At 38.2% G+C, this 17,747-nt stretch overlaps 2 protein-coding genes across 5 annotated transcripts in view; one reads left to right on the top strand and one right to left on the bottom strand.

Moving 5' to 3' along the window:
• The window catches only part of N4BP2L1 (NEDD4 binding protein 2 like 1), a 31,349-nt gene extending 24,017 nt beyond the window's left edge, over nucleotides 1-7,332 (top strand). For 3 of the 4 annotated variants that reach the window (XM_071220983.1, XM_024580841.4, XM_071220984.1), the window contains exons 2-5: nucleotides 282-409; nucleotides 714-802; nucleotides 2,580-2,656; nucleotides 3,746-7,332. In XM_071220983.1, coding sequence (XP_071077084.1) covers nucleotides 725-802; nucleotides 2,580-2,656; nucleotides 3,746-4,004 — 414 coding nt within the window. In that variant the 5' untranslated portion in view covers nucleotides 282-409; nucleotides 714-724 and the 3' untranslated portion in view covers nucleotides 4,005-7,332. Of the gene's footprint in view, nucleotides 1-281; nucleotides 410-713; nucleotides 803-2,579; nucleotides 2,657-2,705; nucleotides 2,774-3,745 lie in introns of all 4 variants that reach the window. The other variant, XM_053920680.2, reaches the window with a different exon arrangement.
• BRCA2 (BRCA2 DNA repair associated) overlaps nucleotides 7,332-17,747 on the bottom strand; it is a 74,273-nt gene continuing 63,857 nt past the window's right edge. Inside the window, exons 25-27 of the mRNA XM_053920682.2 lie at nucleotides 10,536-10,780; nucleotides 9,461-9,607; nucleotides 7,332-8,527 (exon numbers count right to left, since the gene is read on the bottom strand). Of these exons, the coding sequence (XP_053776657.1) occupies nucleotides 7,889-8,527; nucleotides 9,461-9,607; nucleotides 10,536-10,780 (1,031 nt within the window). The 3' untranslated portion in view covers nucleotides 7,332-7,888. The remainder of the gene's footprint in view (nucleotides 8,528-9,460; nucleotides 9,608-10,535; nucleotides 10,781-17,747) is intronic.

The following is a 17,747-nucleotide window of genomic DNA, read 5'->3' as shown; positions in this document are numbered from 1 at the left end:
ACGTCGATCGGTTGCCTTTTGCACGTGCCCAACTGGGTACCAGGTCTGCCACCCAGGCATGCGCCCTGACAGGGAATACACCCAGCAACCGTTTGCTTTGTGGGACGATGCCCAAACAACTGAGACACTCTGGCCAGAGCTAAGCATCTCTCTTTGTAAATTGAATTTCAGCAACTCAAAACTCGTCTCTTAACTACAAACTGCTAAATATCAGAGACAGGAGGAGATGCTTTTCTATAATATGCGATCATGAAACAATCTCTTCTTTCCTCACTTCCCAGACAACTGCAACATGACTTCCCCAGGGCCCTGATTTTCAGCACGGATGACTTCTTCTTCAGGGAAGATGGTGCCTATGAGTTCAATCCAGACTTCCTAGAGGAGGCTCATGAATGGAACCAGAAAAGAGGTGACAAATTCCCTTCCAAACTCCTGGGAAATCCTATTGTGCACCTAGATTATAGCTGCTGTAGAATGAATGTGTTTTATTGAAGGAGTTTAATCAAAAGTTCTGCCATTTTTCCCCCCAAACAGAACGCCAAACCTCCCTAGATTCCAGGAAAAAGAAAATGATCGATAATGGGTCCTGAAATAGGTGGCATTAACGTTGTGTGATGAGGACATGCTGTAATAAAAATGACAAGATATGGGTACGCTCACCCTTCCGTCTGACTGTTGCGTTTTGTTCACTGTTGTATAACATTGTGTTGCAGCAAGAAAAGCAATGAGGAATGGCATATCCCCCATAATTATTGATAATACCAACCTCCACGCCTGGGAAATGAAGCCTTATGCAGTCATGGTAGGAAGAAGTATCATTCTGAATTTTCAGTTACGGGCATTTTGTGAGAAATCGAAACTTTTGTTCTTTTCTCATTTCCTGATCTTCCACAATTTCATACTTATTAACAGTTCTCTCAGAGCAGGTAAAGAGGTGTTATTTTCGTGTTCCTCTGCTGTTCAATGGCTCAAAATTGCTGATATGTTAATATCACCTCGGGTACAAGTTTTAAATAGTCCTTGGTCAGAATTTTTGATAGCTTTTCTGTCTGTTATTTCCCTAAGGGAAGGTCCGCTCAGAGTCCCCACTGAAACTTGCACAACAGCTGTTGATTATATTAGAGGACAGCTGTGTTAGCGTTGCTGCATGGATGCTCCAGGGAAACAGAAGTCTGTGGTTTACAAACAGATGTAAGATTAACACTGTAACCGTAGTAAGATACTAGCATACAAATATAACCACTCAGTTCTGTATTGTCACAATAAAAACAGTAAGATGGATACAACAAAGTACACATTTCTTTTTAATTTGGAAATGTCTGATCTGTTTTCAGACTTGTTTCATCTCTTATGCTAGTGAATTTTCAATTCCTATTGGCTGTAGGAAGGAGGAAAGATCCAGACACAGTCAGGGGCAAGAAGAAGACAGCTGACTATTCTGTTTCCGTCACACGAATATTTCCCAAACATGGCAACCTATTTTTAGGTCTCTTTTCACATTTTTGGCAAAATAACTTACATACAGGTGTGCTTTTCTCTAACTACATTCTCATCAATTTTACTCTGGCCCAGAGGGCGGGACTTTGGTGAATGGAGGAGGAAATGAGCATCGACCTTGTGGTCACTTCAGTTCATGAATCAGAAGTTCCACTTGAGAGAGAGATGAACAGTGCGGGGTGGGAGGGTGGGCATGAAGGGGCACGTTAATTAAGGCACAACTTAAATCCAAGAGTTAGGGGGAAACTGAGTGACTTAGGAAAGTCATGTTTATTTTTATTTTCTGGGTATCTACAATTTTTTCAGCCACTCACAGCTATTAATAAGACCTAGAAATTAGACATTTTCCACATATGATGCTTGAATCCTTCCCTAATTAGAAGTGTTCATCTAGAGAATGAAGAGGAAATATTTTTACTTGGCTCTTTTTGTTGAACTTTTATTATTGGAAGTTCAGTTTGAGATTAAAAACATAATATAGTCAATTTGTGAATGCAGTGGATATTTGGGTGTTCATATGGAAACTGTAATGGTTTTCTAAACTCAAGGAAATGGGCACAGTGCACTGAGCCGCACTGTGCTGTACAGCAGGGAGAGCTCCTTTTGGAGGGGAAAGGTATGTCAGGGACGGGAGAATCACTTTTACTTCATAGGCTCTGTTCCTATAGTATTGCCATCTCCTAAACCAAGGCATGAGGGATAGGATGAGGCATTTGGTAGACATAAATCTGTGGTAATCATATAAGGGACTTTGAGAAGCCATTGAGTTCACTGCTCATTCCCGTGGACAGGATGTTTCAATCTAGTTCAGCTATTTTTAAAAATGTCCAAAACAAAGAACCTTTATAATTTTCCTACGCAGTATATAAAACGGACCAAAATTTATCATTGGGAACCATAATATAATCTGAGGCTGGCTAAGTATGGCCATGAATCAACATATTTATTAAGATAAGGCAAGACACTGGCTTACTGGTAAAACAAAAGGAATTTTAGGAAAGATTTGCAGTGAATGTAAATGCCAAACATTCCCATGCATACATACTATGTGTTCAATGTTTTATGTACTTTTGAAAAATCAGGCACTTGAAAATAACTATGAAGTTATATTCCGAGAACCCGAGACTCGCTGGAAATTCAACGTGCAAGAGTTAGCCAGGTACTTCTTTGTTTTTCTAGCTCCTCATTGTGTGTCCTGCTGTTTTCAGGTATTTCAGACCGAACAAAAGAATCTTTTCAGGCTGGAAATGGACATGGTAGTTTTCAGCCAGAAATGGTAATTCTTAGAAATTGATCACTTGGTTATTATGAATGTGAAGACTTTAGTTTTGGGTCAGTTTTCTGATATACTACTAAATAATCTTGGCTTGGACTAGGTCCTTCAAAAGACTATATTTAACATTTGGCTACAATGCTTCTTCATTAATGAACATTTAAAAGCACTTTCTTCTGCATGGGATTGCAGTGTCAGTGGTGTTTTTGTATTTAGACTAAATATCCTTAGATGTTGAACAGTCTGTGGTTCATTTGCAATCCAGATGCTGCTTCTGCTTCATAAAGCAATACATGTCCACATACTACTAACTTGTTGATTGAATGCAAGTGTACTGATGTTAACTATCTGTTATTTGATAATGTCAATGATTTAAAGTAACCAGTGAGAACAGGATTTACTTTTTTAGGAATAAGGCTAGTTCATCTTATGGTTACAAGGAGATGATAGCGTTTCCAAAGTGGGTTTGAGAACCAGAACCACCTGAACTGGATGTGAAATCCTAGTTCGTGGACCCCTTTCTGTGGTTGAAATCTCCAGGAATTAGTTTGACCTATAACCCCAGTTGATTCTCATGCCCTCTAAATTTAAGATTGTTTAATGAGCATCCAGAAGTATCTAGGATTGACTGATGTGAATCAATTGTAAATATGCTCGTATTCATGCTTAACAGGCAAATCTATAATAAAAAGATCTCCTGGTGGTGTTTATGTCTTGAAGCACAGAACTGAGACTTGCAGAAACAAAGCACTTGTGATGTGTCAGCTCTCTGCAAGCCTCCGCGTGGTTGGGAGTGTGCCGGGCAGCACGAAACAGGAGTGGAGCGTGAAAGAGGCCTGCATAACAAGATGTGTGTCATAGTTAGTCTTGACAATAGAGAGTGCATACCTATGTAATAACACAGGACACATAAAATACAAGTAACTCATTTTGATATATGGCCTTAACTAAATGTTTGCATGTTTTTCCATGTAGAAGAAACATTCATGGAGTCCCAAGAGAAAAAATACACCGGATGAAAGAACGGTATGAGCACGATGTTACCTTTCACAGTGTGCTTCATGCGGAAAAACCAAGCAGAGTGAGCAGAAGCCAGGACAGGAGCAGCGCATCGCCTCCCAACAGGGCAGGACACTGGATTCCTTACGCAGAATTTCCAAACCGGAGGGCTCCTGGAGGCTCCGCACACGAGAGCTCCTTTAACAGAAGGGGGGGCAGTCACCATGGGTATTAGAGGCCCATCTTACAGGCATTCCTAGTTTTCCTAAATCAGTTTTTACTTCGAATTTTGGTATTTAGTCTTTGTTCAGTTTTAGTCAGAGCTCTAATTCCAGTGTAAATAGTCGAACTTGTACGTTTTTAAGTAGAAGTCATATTCATCTTTAAGAGGCACTTGTTAAAGTGATCCTCTGTGCATGGTCTGATGCTGGGAGTTCTGCAGTTTAGTTAAACCTACTCACTCTCTAGGGAAAGAATTACATTGAAGCTGAACCCTGAGAACATACGCAAGAACATAATCAATTAGTCACATAGCTTCATAAAATAAAGTGTTTATAGTGTATATAAGCTTCAGTACCACTTTCTCTGAAGTGATCTGTTTTTTGCAGGAGTTCATCTCCATCAGGAAAGTTGGAAAGGTGGGAGGAGAAGTGAGAGGCAGGAAAAGTTTTAGTGCCATTGCTACTTCTTAAAATCTATTCATCCAAAAATGTGAGATGTGTGGCTGTAACGATGGTATTGATTTTCCTTTACAGTGAATATGCTAGAAAGTATACATCTGAGGGAATACTGTCCTTCAACATAGACACTTTGGGAAATTATTCTTTTATTCTAGTGACATATCATTGTTAAAAATGTCTGTCAAAGCCTTCTTAATAGCTATACAAGCTACTGAGGAAAACCAGTGTCGTTATTTAAAGTCACTATTTACAGTCTTGTGTTTTAACTACCACTTCATTGAACAGGATTAAACCTAAATAACTTTCGGCTGTTGTGCTAATTGCATAAATAAAAGAAGCCTCCTTTATGAAACACTGATTTTTAATTTGAATCATTAAGCAGTTTAAAAATTTTACTTATATATGTAATTAGTTGGCAGCCCCAGTGTTTGGAGTGAAAGGAATTAAGCATCCCAGGAGACAGGTCAGAGACGGGAACGTGAAAGTGATGCTCACTATCAGATGAGCAGTCTTGGTGTTTTCCATGGCATTGACAATGAAATTCTACCACAGTTCTGGAATGTCCCTCTTCTACCAATACTGAATTTGTGAATCCAAATTAAATCTCAACAGGTTGGAATCAGATTAATTTGGTGTGAGACTCTGACAGTTAAGACCATGTAGGATGTATGCTTTATTTCCTGTTGGCCAACAGCTTATTGCTAACGTTCTGTGAAGTTATTATTTTAAGTGTCTTATATAATGGTGCTTTTATGGTTATTAAAAATTACACATGGTGTTGCTTTTATGGATTTGTCATTGAATCTAAGCCTTTTTTGTTCAACAATGTAAAAAATTTAATTACCTAAATCCCACAGAATACCATATTGAGAACCAACTTTTCTATATCATAAATTTATTTACCAATCTTCTTTAATAAATAGGGCTATAAAAGAAAATTAACCTTATTTTTTACTTGCTTACATAAATTATTTATCTGTGTAGTTTGGAAAGACTATTTTACTTTGACATTACATTATCTGACTCTACTGAAAGCTACTCAACATCTTCATTACTACAAGCAATGCATCTGTAATTCTTCAGTAACATTTAAAAAATTGGTATCTCCTTTGAATAACAAAGTTTGGCTGATGAAAACTAAAATTTAGTGAATTTGAATAAATCTAAGGTGGTACTATAGTTTTGCTAAATTCTGGGTGTCCAAACATGACACATAATAGTCCTGTAAATAATCATGATAATCCACAGTCCTGCCATCCAGGCCTAGGTGATCCTGGGGGTCCCCATCAGTGTGGGGACTGCAGAATTCACTCAGTCGGGAGGACCTGACTCATTTAGGGTAGTGGGGGGCGGGCAAGAGTGTCTGAGAGCCCAAAGTGGACTTATTTTCCTTTGATCCCAAAGAAGCCAAAAGGGTCAGAATCCAAGCCCTCCCAATTTATGTCTGGCTCTCTGCTTAAGACATCTAGGCCAGTGGGGCTGAGTGACCACTATGGAGACGTGGACCGAGGTTATAGATCCAGAGCTTTTACAGAGTTCAGAAGACCAGGTTCCTGGTCTATTTGCCTTCTTTTTTCCTATATAAAGCCTAAAATACTTGGTATGGAAGCATAGAAAGAATTGGTGTAAATGCCATCAACTTTATATATACCAGCTAGAATTGAACTATTTTTTCTTCTCTCTCAACTCCCTGATTTATATAGTTTTTCAAACCCTCAACACTGACATATATTATTTCATGTGTTGGTGTCTGCACCACTCACAGAGCTGGCATGCTTTATATGCACACAGACTGTCACTGAGTGAACAGGTGACATGAATGCTTTTACCATTTATTGCTTATGCAGTGTACACTGTTGACTTTGTAATCATTAAATTGTCACTTTGGGGGGAATAATATCCACATATCTTCCAGCTTCAGATTTGCTCATATAGCTTAGCTATATTATTGACAATTTATAAAAAGGAGGCTGTGCATTAAATCTCTCTCTTATGGGCCATCTACATGGTAATAAATAACGGAGGAGATAATAGCAGTTATGTTTTTCCAGGATAAAAAAAATTATAGTCTTATAAGCTTTCTGTTCCTGAGACTCAAGTTTTATCCCCTGTCCTAGAATGTATCGCCAGTAAAATGACTAACACCTGAAGACCAAATTGTTTTCTGAACAAAACTTAAATTGCTTTAATAAGATGGGCCGAACACAAGTTGAAAAGACAAGTGGAACTGACTACTTGTTATATTGATGACTTTTACAGGGGAGAAAAATCATGGATCACAGCTACAGAAAGAAACAAACTGCTTCATGAAAAGATGTATCCTTGGCTTTGGAAAGTGTTTATAATTAGATTTGAAAACATATTAACCACTCTGCTGTATACCTGAAACTAACAGAGAATAATACTGAATGTAAACTGGAATTCAAAAATAAAAATTAAAAAATATATATTAGATATAAGCTTAAGACACTGAAAGACCTAATTTAAAAGCTTCTCCATGCTATTAGCTCATAGAACTGCTTTTCTCTTGCTGGCAGAATCAAGGCTGATTTGAAAGATTTTCTAAGCTGCAGTCCAGATCATCATTTTGCTAAGACAAAACCGGCACTATGAAATATGCTTCTCATTTAAAGTATTTCATTTTTAATTGAAATAATTTCACAGATCACACTGGGATCATTAAAATGAATTAATTACACTGAGGGTTCTATTTTTCTTATAGTTATGCTCATTTCAAGATGAACAACTGGACAAAAGAAAAAAACAGGCCTATCTTAGCCCAGTTTTTGATCGGGCAGAACTATGGTAGAACCAACTCATGCATTAAGGAAAAGTAGCTCATGGGGGGTTACCTCTAAAAAAAAAAACCAAACAACTAACATAGGAACTAAATTAAAAGGAATTTTGTGAGTCAAAATAACTACTGAAAAACCTAGTTTCATGTAAGTAAGGACACAATCTAAAAGAAAAGGTATGTGTAGTTCATTTGTAAAATGCTTACAGGGAGCAAATCCTGTCATAAAGATTTAAAGGGGCCCCAGCTGGTACTGCTCAGTTGGTTGGCCATCGCTCCACAAACTGAAACATCACCAGTTCAATTCCCGCTCAGGGCACATGCCTGGGCTGCCGTTCGGTCCCCAGTCATGGCATGTATGAGAGGCGGCCAATCCACGTTTCTTTCCCTCTTTCTCCCTCCCTTCCTCTATATTAAAAAAAAAAAAAAAGACTTAAAGGAGACATTTTTCTTGATTAGTTACTATAGTCAGTTTTAAGATCTATAACTGAAAATAAAGCAGCAGGCAAAGAGCTTTCCTATGATGTATGAGCACTCAGGTAGAACTGGAACCATTTCTTTTCTCACTCTGCAAATATGGGTGCACATTTGAAACTGCATGTCTGTTACAAACCAGAAAGGTTAAGAGTCAATAACTAATTTTCATCATTTTCGATTCTGTCGCCTTCGCAGTCTCTTAGATCTATCTTGTGTTGTACTTGTGTCCTGCATGGAGCCTTCCGTTCCCCTGGCACTGACAAGGGAATTCTCCTGTTCTCTCATCGTAGAGGTAAAATGGTGCCTTTTCAGTTTGAGATAGTCTCTTGAACAGGTGGGAGCAGTCCTGGTGGGCTCACCCACAGACACAAGTTGGTTTTCTCCTGCTGAACCAGACAAGAGGGCTTGGGTATTTATCAGTGCAAGTTCTTCATCGGATATTGAATCGATTTCCAAAAGAGAAGTGTCATTAATTTTTTTAAGTGGAATTATTTGAGGAGAACTCAATTCTTTTTTCTTTATAGGTGTTTCATATTTGGTGCCACAACTCCGTGGTGGCTGAAATGCCTTCTGTGCAGCTGGAGAAACAAATGTACAAATGGGACTAACAGGTGGAGGTAAAGGTAGTCCACTCAAGAAATCCAAGGCTTGTCTTTTTTTGCAGTTTTTTGGGTCATCAACCACTTTCTCTCCTTTACAAGACTTTGAGGTCATTTGGCCTGATACAGGTGTGGGAACAGACTTCCCCTTTGGCTTACAAAGTGATAAAGGACTTTGATAGTTCATCTCACTATTGGGAGAAGATATCTAATAAAAAACAAATGAAAAAGTGGCAAAATATAATTATGTGCTCATATATAAAACAAAATCAAATTAGCTTTTCATTAAAAATATTTAAACATACAAATAGCACACATTCTCACTTTCCTAGTGGTTAATAAGGCAGATGATTTCATGAGACATTCATATTATTATTCTTATTCCCACAGAAGGAAATAGTTTAGCAGAAGAGGGTATAAAAATGACATGAAAAGATGAGTGAAGACTAATCATAGTAAAAGATAAAAAAGGAAGGGACATAACTTCTGCTTTAATTTTTTTTTAGTATTAACATATTAAACAAAGATAAACATTTTAAAACAATTTTAAGATCACAGACCATTTGGGTTCTAATACCTACTTTTCTGGCTTTGTGACTTTAGACAATTGCTTAACCTTTCTATGGCATACTTCCCTCATCTGTAGAGGGTTCTTGTGAAGGTAATGAGTTAATACAGTTGCACTTACCAAGTGTTAGCTACTTTAGAATTAGTCACTAGCCAATAGTGACAAATAGCCAATAGTGACTAGCCACTTTAGCTTGATTTGCATTTATTATGTTTTAAAGAGTTAAAATCGAACCGAGCTTAAAAACAACTCTAATTATGTAGAATGGTCTTCCTACCACAAAGATACAGGCGAAAAAGTATTTTCTATCACATATACTTGAAATACTAAAAATGAAAGCATTTGTTTATAAAATTTGCTCCCAGGAGTGTTACATTCTGGCTTCAATAAACAAGATATAATTTCCAGATAAACTCTACCTATAAAAGTCATATGATAATTAATTACACTCTAATTAAATTTAATTACATTTTACCATGTTTACTAAATTTATACCAGAATATATATATATATATATATGTGTATATATATATATATAGCGCTACAAAATTCTTTTAATTTACATTAACTTACCAGAAACTTATTTCCTGTACCAAGGACTGTCTGAGCAGCGTGTGGGTCTGAAGTACATTCTTTAGTTGGGGTGGACCATTTGGGATCATTTGCATTAAGTATATGCATAAGCTTGTTTTCTGAAGCATTGCAAAATATATCAATATTCTAAGAAAATAAATTGGAAAAGCTATTTTATAAAATGCAAACACATTCATGTTTTTAGAAAGTGTTACCTTTAAAAACAGAACTAAAATATTCAGATCAGAACAAAAGAATGAGACACCCCAAATTTGATAGCAACTGTCAAATAACATGCTAATGCGGAAATGTGGAACCACCATCAGTGATTCAGGAGGGCTCAGTGTGGGAGGGGCAGAGAAAGAGTGTCTACACGCACGAGGGAAGGAGAGAGGTTAGGAGTCATTCCCAGCCATCGAGTTTAATTAGCAAGGTATGCTGTGATTCTGGATTTGGAGCTGGAAGACTGGGATTCGAATTCCATTTCTATTTACTACTAATAGCTGTAAATCATCCAACATCTACAGAATAGTCCTTAGGATTAAAATGAGAGAACAGCCTCATGTCTGTTCCAAGGATTAACTGAAATAGATTTTAGTTAATACCATTATGTGACATATAAATAGATTTAAGCAAAAATGCATATGGTACAAGGGAAATGATTTTAGTATTTCCTTACTTAGGATCATGAAATTCAAAGCAAAGACAGGTAAAAATTGTATAAAATACTAGATATGGAGTTTAAAATGTAAATTTGGAATCTGCATATTATTAACTAATTACACTACCAGCTACTGTGAACCATGTATTATTCTTGTTACCAATTTCCAGTTTGCCTACATGGTCTGTAGCTTGAACATTCTTCTCACCATCTCTCCTCACTCAGCTCCCCTCAAATCATTCTCTTTTTCCTGGTAGCAGTCATCCCCACCTCCTCAAGTTCACGATCAATTAATGTTTGCTAAAAACCTCATCTGATATCATATCTCAACATCCAATTTTCATAAAAGCTGCCACTTTTTTGATACTTGACTCAAAGTACCAAAAAGTGTGGTAATGGTCAAACTAATTTTACCTCAATAGTATTTTTCATTTTGTGGAATGCCTCCTGAAAATGGTTCTCCTTTGGACTGGAAGAAAATGTGGAAAAATCTCCAGCAAATAAAGTAGGAATTTCTGATTTGGGTTCTGGTCGCCACTGGAGGTTGCTCGCAGCAATTAACATGCGAGGTTTAATGATATCTTCATTAAGATCTATCCAAAACTTGATTGCCAGCAAGTTATGGCATTCATCTGACAAATAGGCCAAAGGAGCAAGACCTAAAATGAGAACAAACAAAAAAAAACCCATTTGATACAAACTCAAAAAGTACAAATGTACATGAAATAGTCTAGCCAAGTTAATATTGTATTGTTATTTAAAGAATAAAGTAAATTTTAACTGTTCCTATGGGGAAATTTTAGGAACAGGTTCATGTTAAAATGAAATATCCGGTATTTAGAGAACTTATTTAAGGCCACCATTTATTTATTAAAAGAATGTTGATCCTCTTGTTAAATTCTGTCACATCCTTTAATTAATATGGCATAAAGTTACTGGGTATGTTTCTTGCATTCTCTTATTAAATGGAAAGTACTTTTTATTTTTCCCCCACAAGGCCTGATCCCAAGCAGGTAGAGAGTCTAAGCGATGAAGGTCTGCCTCTCGGAGAAGTCATGCGCAACGCAGCCATCCCCCCTTTACATTCTTCTCCCCAGGTCCTGCCCTCTCCATACATTTTCTGGAATACTTTACTAGAATTTCTATTTCTGCTTTGCTAGAAAATGATTCACCTATTTCTCAAGATAAATTATATTGCCTTTCCTACTTCACAGCTGCGGGAAAAAAAACCCATTTGATTATATGTGTTAAGTAAATTTAAAAATGCAAGGAACCTCTAATATGCCTGTTTATTTTGGTATGCTACTGACAAAAACAAATTAAAATAACTAAATTTAGAGAAAGCCCAGGAATGACCTGTTATTTACAGTGTTAGAATTTCAATGCCAGTGGACAATACATTCTGTTCCTGAAGCCATGGGAAGCAGGTGTACTTATACATTGCTGGTGGCAATACAAGTTTGTGCGACCCTGTGGAGAAAAATTTGGTAATACCTAGCAAAGTGACTTTGCTTTCTTTCAAATATGCACTTACCTTTCACCCGGCAATCTCATTTCTAGTTCTCTACTCTGAAGATACACTTCCAATGATAGTAAAATCCACATGAACAAGGTTGATGAAAACACATGTATGAGGTTACTCACTGAAGCACAGTTTGTAATTATAAAGGACTAACGGCAACCTATCTTAGCTCATGCCCAGGAGAGTGGTTGAGTAAACCACGACACACCCTTATAATGGAGTATTATGCAGCCGACAACAGAATGGAGAAGAGCTCTATCTGTGATTTCCAAACATACTGTTAGGTGAAAAAGAAAAGCACAAAAGACAGACTAGAATCTATAAGCAAATATACATGTATCTGTCTATTTGTACAAAACATACAGGAAAGATAAACCAGAACTACAGGGCTTGGGTATAGATGGGGGAAAAGGACTGGCACTGGGTCAGCAGGGATGGGGGGGAGGGACACTTCTCTGAGTTTGTCTTTCTGTGTAGCTCTGACTCTGAGGACAATAATATTCCACATATCCTTCATATATCCCCCATACAAATAGAACCAACCAGCTATTAGGGAATCCAAGTTGGAACAAACATTTCCTAGCTTGAAAGGGCCTACAAGCAATGATGCCCCTGTAGTAGTAAGGAGCATGTTTAACCAATCAGATATTTATTCTAAACACCATTTTCTCAAAAAAAAAAAAAAAAAAAGGGAAGGGAGAAAAACATCCAGGGTTCCTTGGGGAAGTACCACAAGTCCTCCAATAAATCATTTTGTTCAACATTGTTTCATTATAACATTGATGAGATGCTACAGGAAATTAATCCTTGTTTGTATAAACTAGCTTGTGGAAAAACTGGTTTTGTTATATGTCATTTCACTTAAAGTTGCAGAACCTACCAAAATGTTAAATGAGGACTCACTGTAGTTGATTCCCAGATAGGGGCAGGGAACTTATAAGATGCGCCTGGAACTCTTGTGATGCCAAAAAAGGAAGGAAGTGCTCAAAAAATACAGGAGTCAACCTGAAAAAGCTCCTAATGGCCCAATCTGAAATAATAGGAGTAATAAAATAATAAAGGTATTAAATTTTAACCCATAAAATAAATGTTTATAAGTCCACACTGATATAAATCAAATAAATAAATGCAGGGAGAAGGGGCAGCTCTTCCTCAGAGTACAATTCCAATGCATGTAGAAGGAAAAAAGAAAAAAAGAAAACCATCATTAGGCAAGTATCACAGTAATAACTGTTGCAAACAAAATCAACTGATGGATACTAAATGAATGGGTGAAAGTTTGCAGTGAAGTAGGTTATGAATAGTCTCAAAGAATCTACTCCAAGATCTATATTGACTACAAAGGGAAAGTCAGTTATTGACTGGTAAGAAACCCAGCAGACACCACCTGAACCAAGGAACCAAGGCTGTTGCCATTACCAGCAATGAGAAACACCAATATCACTGACCACCCCTTCATACGATGTACAGAGAAGACAAAACATCGTTTCTGTGGTAACTGCCAAAAATGCATAACTTAACCCAACCATGAAAAAACATCAGGCAAACTCAAACTGAGGGAAATGCTACAAAATACTTGACCAGTGAGTGCATTCAAGAGTTTCAGGATCATCAGGAAGTGTTAAAGATGGGAGAAGACTAAGGAGAAATATGAATAAATGAAAGTGGGATCCTGGAATAGAAAACAGAAAATAGTGTAAGAGGTTCCAAACTCAAATCTAAAATTTAGGCAATAATATTGAACCAACGTGTACTTCCTCATTCTAATAATTGTACTATGGTTACATAAAATGTTAACATTAGGGGAAGCTGGCTGAGGAATATTTGGAAACCATTATTTCTGCAACTTTTCTGAAGGTCTAAAATTAGTTCAAAATAAAAAGTTAAAAATTTTCAGTGCCAAAAAAAATGGGAAGGGATGACTGGGTAAGCCAGGCTAGGAATGAGGCTAGGAAAATCTAGGCACTAAACATTCAGTCCTACTTATTTACAATTGCTTGTTTCTGTTGCCCTGAGAATTATGTTTCCCTTATAAATAGTAGGAATGAAAAAAACTGTCATTGTCAGATAATCATTTGTTTATCCTGCTGCAAATAACAGGTATCCCATTCACTTCTCAAATTTATCAACAGATTTAATGGATTTTAATCTTTTTGTAAATTATATTATACTGATTACCTTATTACAGTTGTCCCATTTTTTTCTCCCCTTTATTCCCCTCTGCCCTGCAACCCCCTCCCACGAGCATTCCCCCCACCCACCCCCCTTAGCTCATGTCCATGGTTGTACATGTAAGTTCTTTGGCTTCTCCATTTCCTATACTATTCTTAACCTCCCCCTGTCTATTTTGTACCAACCATTTATACTTTTTATTCCTGTACACTTTCCCCCATTCATACACTTCCTCCTCCATGCTGATAACCCTCCATGTGATCTCCATTTCTGTGACTCTGACCTTGTTCTGGTTGTTTGCTTAGTTTGTTTTTGATTTTTTCAGGTTCAGTTGTTGATAGCTGTGAGTTTGTTGTCATTTTACTGTTCATATTTTTGATCTTCTTTTTCTTAGATAAGTACCTTTAACATTGCATATAATAAGGGCTTGGTGATGATGAACTCCTTTAACTTCACCTTATCTGGGAGGCACTTTATCTGCCCTTCCATTCTAAATGATAGCTTTGCTGGATAGAGTAATCTTGGATGGAGGTCCTTGCCTTTTATGAATTGGAATACTTCTTTCCAGCCCCTTCCTGCCTGCAAGGTTTCTTTTGAGCAATCAGCTGACAGTCTTATGGGAACTCCTTGTAGGTAACTGTCTCCTTTTCTCTTGCTGCTTTTAAGATTCTCTCCTCATCTTTAATCGCGGGGAATGTAATTCTGATGTGCCTTGGTGTGTGCTTCCTTGGGTCCAACTTCTTTGGGACTCTGAGCTTGCTGGACTTCCTGGAAATCTATTTCCTTTGCCAAATTGGGGAAGTTCTCCTTCGTTATTTGTTCCAATAAGTTTTCAGTTTCTTGCTTTCTCTTCTCCTTCTGGCACCCCTATGATTTAGATGTTGGAACATTTAAAGTTGTCCTGGAGGTTCCTAAGCCTCTCCTAAGTTTTTTGACTTCTTGTTTCTTCATTCTGTTCTGTTGAATGTTCATTTCTTCCTTCTGGTCCAAACCGTTAATTTGAATCCCAGTTTCCTTCCTGTCACTGTTGGTTCCCTGTATATTTTGCTTTATTTCACTTTGCATTGTCTTCACTTTTTCCTCTATTTTGCGACCATAATCAACCATTTCTTTGAGCATCCTGATTACCACTGTTTTGAACTGTGCATCTGTGCATTTGAACTGTGCTCTTTTATTGCTTAGTTGTATTTTTTCTGGAACTTTGATCTTCTATTCTTTCACTCGGGGCATAATTTTTTGTCTCGGTGTGTGTTATGTAGTAAGGGGTAGAGCCTTAGATATTTGCCAGGGTGGGGCAACCTAGTTGCTTAGTTGTGGCACTGTATGTGGGGGAGGGGCCCAAAAGGGAACAATGTTGCTTGCTTGGCTCTTGGCAAGCTTTCCATCACTTCCCCCGCTACCCACAAACAAATTGGGCCCTTCTGGTTCTGATTCCTAGGTGGGTGGTTGTGTACGTTCTAGGACCCTGTGGGTCTCTCCATTGAACTCCACTGTGATGATGGGAGTTCCTCCCACCACTGCAATCCTGAGTTTTCAGTGAGAGGTTTTGAGGCTTTACATCCCCACGCTGGAACCCTGGGTTACACGGTATGTCTTGCTCCCCAGTTGTTCCTTTCAGTTTATCCACCTGCAAATGTGGGACCATCCAGTCCACTAGCCGCTGCCTCTCCTGCCCCAGGAGCATACAGTCCTCCAGCTGCCACCTTGCCGAAAGTCCTCTCCACTACAGCCACCTGTCTCTGCCCCTCCTAACGGTCTGGATGAATTTCTTCTTTAACTCCTTGGTTGTTGAACTTCCATACAATTTGATTTCCTGGAAGTTCTGGTTGTTTTTAAATTTGTTGTTGTCCTTCTTTTGGTGTGTGAGGAGGCACAGTGTGTCTACATATGCCTCCATCTTGGTCAGAAATAGAAATCCTTTTTCTCTGGGCTTCTGCAGAGCTCACTCTCAGGATCCCTCCCACCTTGCTGGCCACTCCTAACTCTCTAACTGGCTCCTTTCTGTGCCCTCTGCTTCCAGGCATCAGAGTGCTGAGTCACTTCTCTACCTCCTCTCATACCCAGTGACCTTGGCCAGTGTCACAGCTTAAAGGCCACCTAGATGTTGACTTCCTGGTTTATACTTTCAGCCAAGACACTTCCCCCGAACAGATTCCTACATTCAAGTGTCCAATAGAACTCTCCACTTAGATTAAACACCTAAAACTTAACTGTCCAAATTGAGCTCCTACCCTTTCCCACAGAGCTGCTTTTCCTTGCAATCTTCCCATCTCAGAGAATGGCAACTCTAGTTTTTCCAGATTCTTAGACCAATTACCTTGGCACTGACTCCTCTCTTGAACCCCATACTATCCCCCTACCTTCAAAATATAACCAGACCTGACTACTTCTGACCACTCCCATGGCGCTTTGCTTTTGTCTGGTCCAAACTGTAATCACATTTTGCATAAATTCTTCACTAGCCTGCAGCTGGTTCCCCTGTTTGTACCCTCATGCCCCCTCTAGTCTATTCTCAATACAGCAGCCTGAGTGATCCCCTGAAAACCTGGTCAGGTGGTATCACTCCTCCCATCACCTTCAGAACTCAAGCTGAATTCCATACAAGGCCTACCACGTGGTCTGGTCCTTCAATGCCTCTACCCTCTACCCTGGCTGTGATCACTCATTCCCTGGCCTCTGCCCATGCTTCACAGCACCAGAGAGGATCCTGCTGTGTCATGATCATTTCTTCTGCCTGGACCTCTCCTCCTCCAGCTGTTCACATGCCTCCCTCCCTTTGGTTCTTCAAGTCTCACTAAATGCCAACTCTGCAGTGAGGTCTTCCCTCCCCTCCCTATCTAAAGCTATATTTCTCTTGCCTGCCCCCTGATACTACCTGTCATTCCCTACCTCATTTTTTTTCTTAGCAGTTACTAAGAAAAGTATAAATGTACTTATTTATTTACAATCTTTTCTTCCCTCCATAGCATAAGCTCCATGAGGGCAGGGATTTTTGCCTGTTTCATTCATTGTTACTCACCCAGCATTTAAAAAAGAATGTGTGGAAGGTGTGGGAAAAGTCACCAAGTGTGATTAAGATGAAATGAAATGCTATGAAAACGATGTAGCATATTAACATACTAGAGTCAAAGAAAACTCACAAAGCACTGAAATACAACTTACCAAAAAAAACTCATTAAAAAAAGGAGAAAAGAACACAGCAAAGAGCACAACCCATAAGAAAACAAAACTGAAAGAAAAAAAAAAGACAGTTTCTAAATTCTTCAAAACTGATTCATGCTATTGAACTTAATAGGAACATGTACTTGAGAAAATAAAAGCTTGAACATGGGATAAGTAGCCATGTAAGAAATGGAGAGCGCAGGCCCAAAGAAGAAAATTGAGGACACCATATATGATCACAATGGGTCAGATACATGTATTAGAAATAGCAAGAAATAAAACATATTGCAGAAAATAAAATTATGAACTTAAAAGCTGGATATAATAATGGTGAATGAAAATGAAAAAGACAAAAAATAAAAGCAATAAGAGAACAGAAAACAAAAACAAAAATAATGCAACGTAAGACTAACTGGTATCCTTGAAATTGAAATCCCAATAAATGGACAGCAGACATGTTCAAAGAAATTACAGAATACCCATGAAATACAGAAAGCACCAAGTCTGCAGATCAAAAGAGCATCCTGTGTCCCAGAAGAATTGTGTACAGAATGCTTTCACTAAGACAAGGTTTAGTCAAGCTTTTGGAGTACAAAAGAAAATATTCTTTTCTTTAGATATCCAGACTGAAAAAGAAAATGACTAAATGGGGGGAAAATTATGCCAGTTCCAGACTGTTCAATTCCAAAAGAGTAATTTGCACAAAGTTCTGAGGGAAGGAAAGAAAGCATGATCTCACAATATTATGCCTAGGTCAGATATAGTATCAG

This window comes from Desmodus rotundus, chromosome 3 (genome assembly GCF_022682495.2).
Source record: "Desmodus rotundus isolate HL8 chromosome 3, HLdesRot8A.1, whole genome shotgun sequence".
Taxonomy (NCBI): Eukaryota; Metazoa; Chordata; class Mammalia; order Chiroptera; family Phyllostomidae; genus Desmodus; species Desmodus rotundus.
This window is presented reverse-complemented; position numbering and strand designations above follow the sequence as displayed.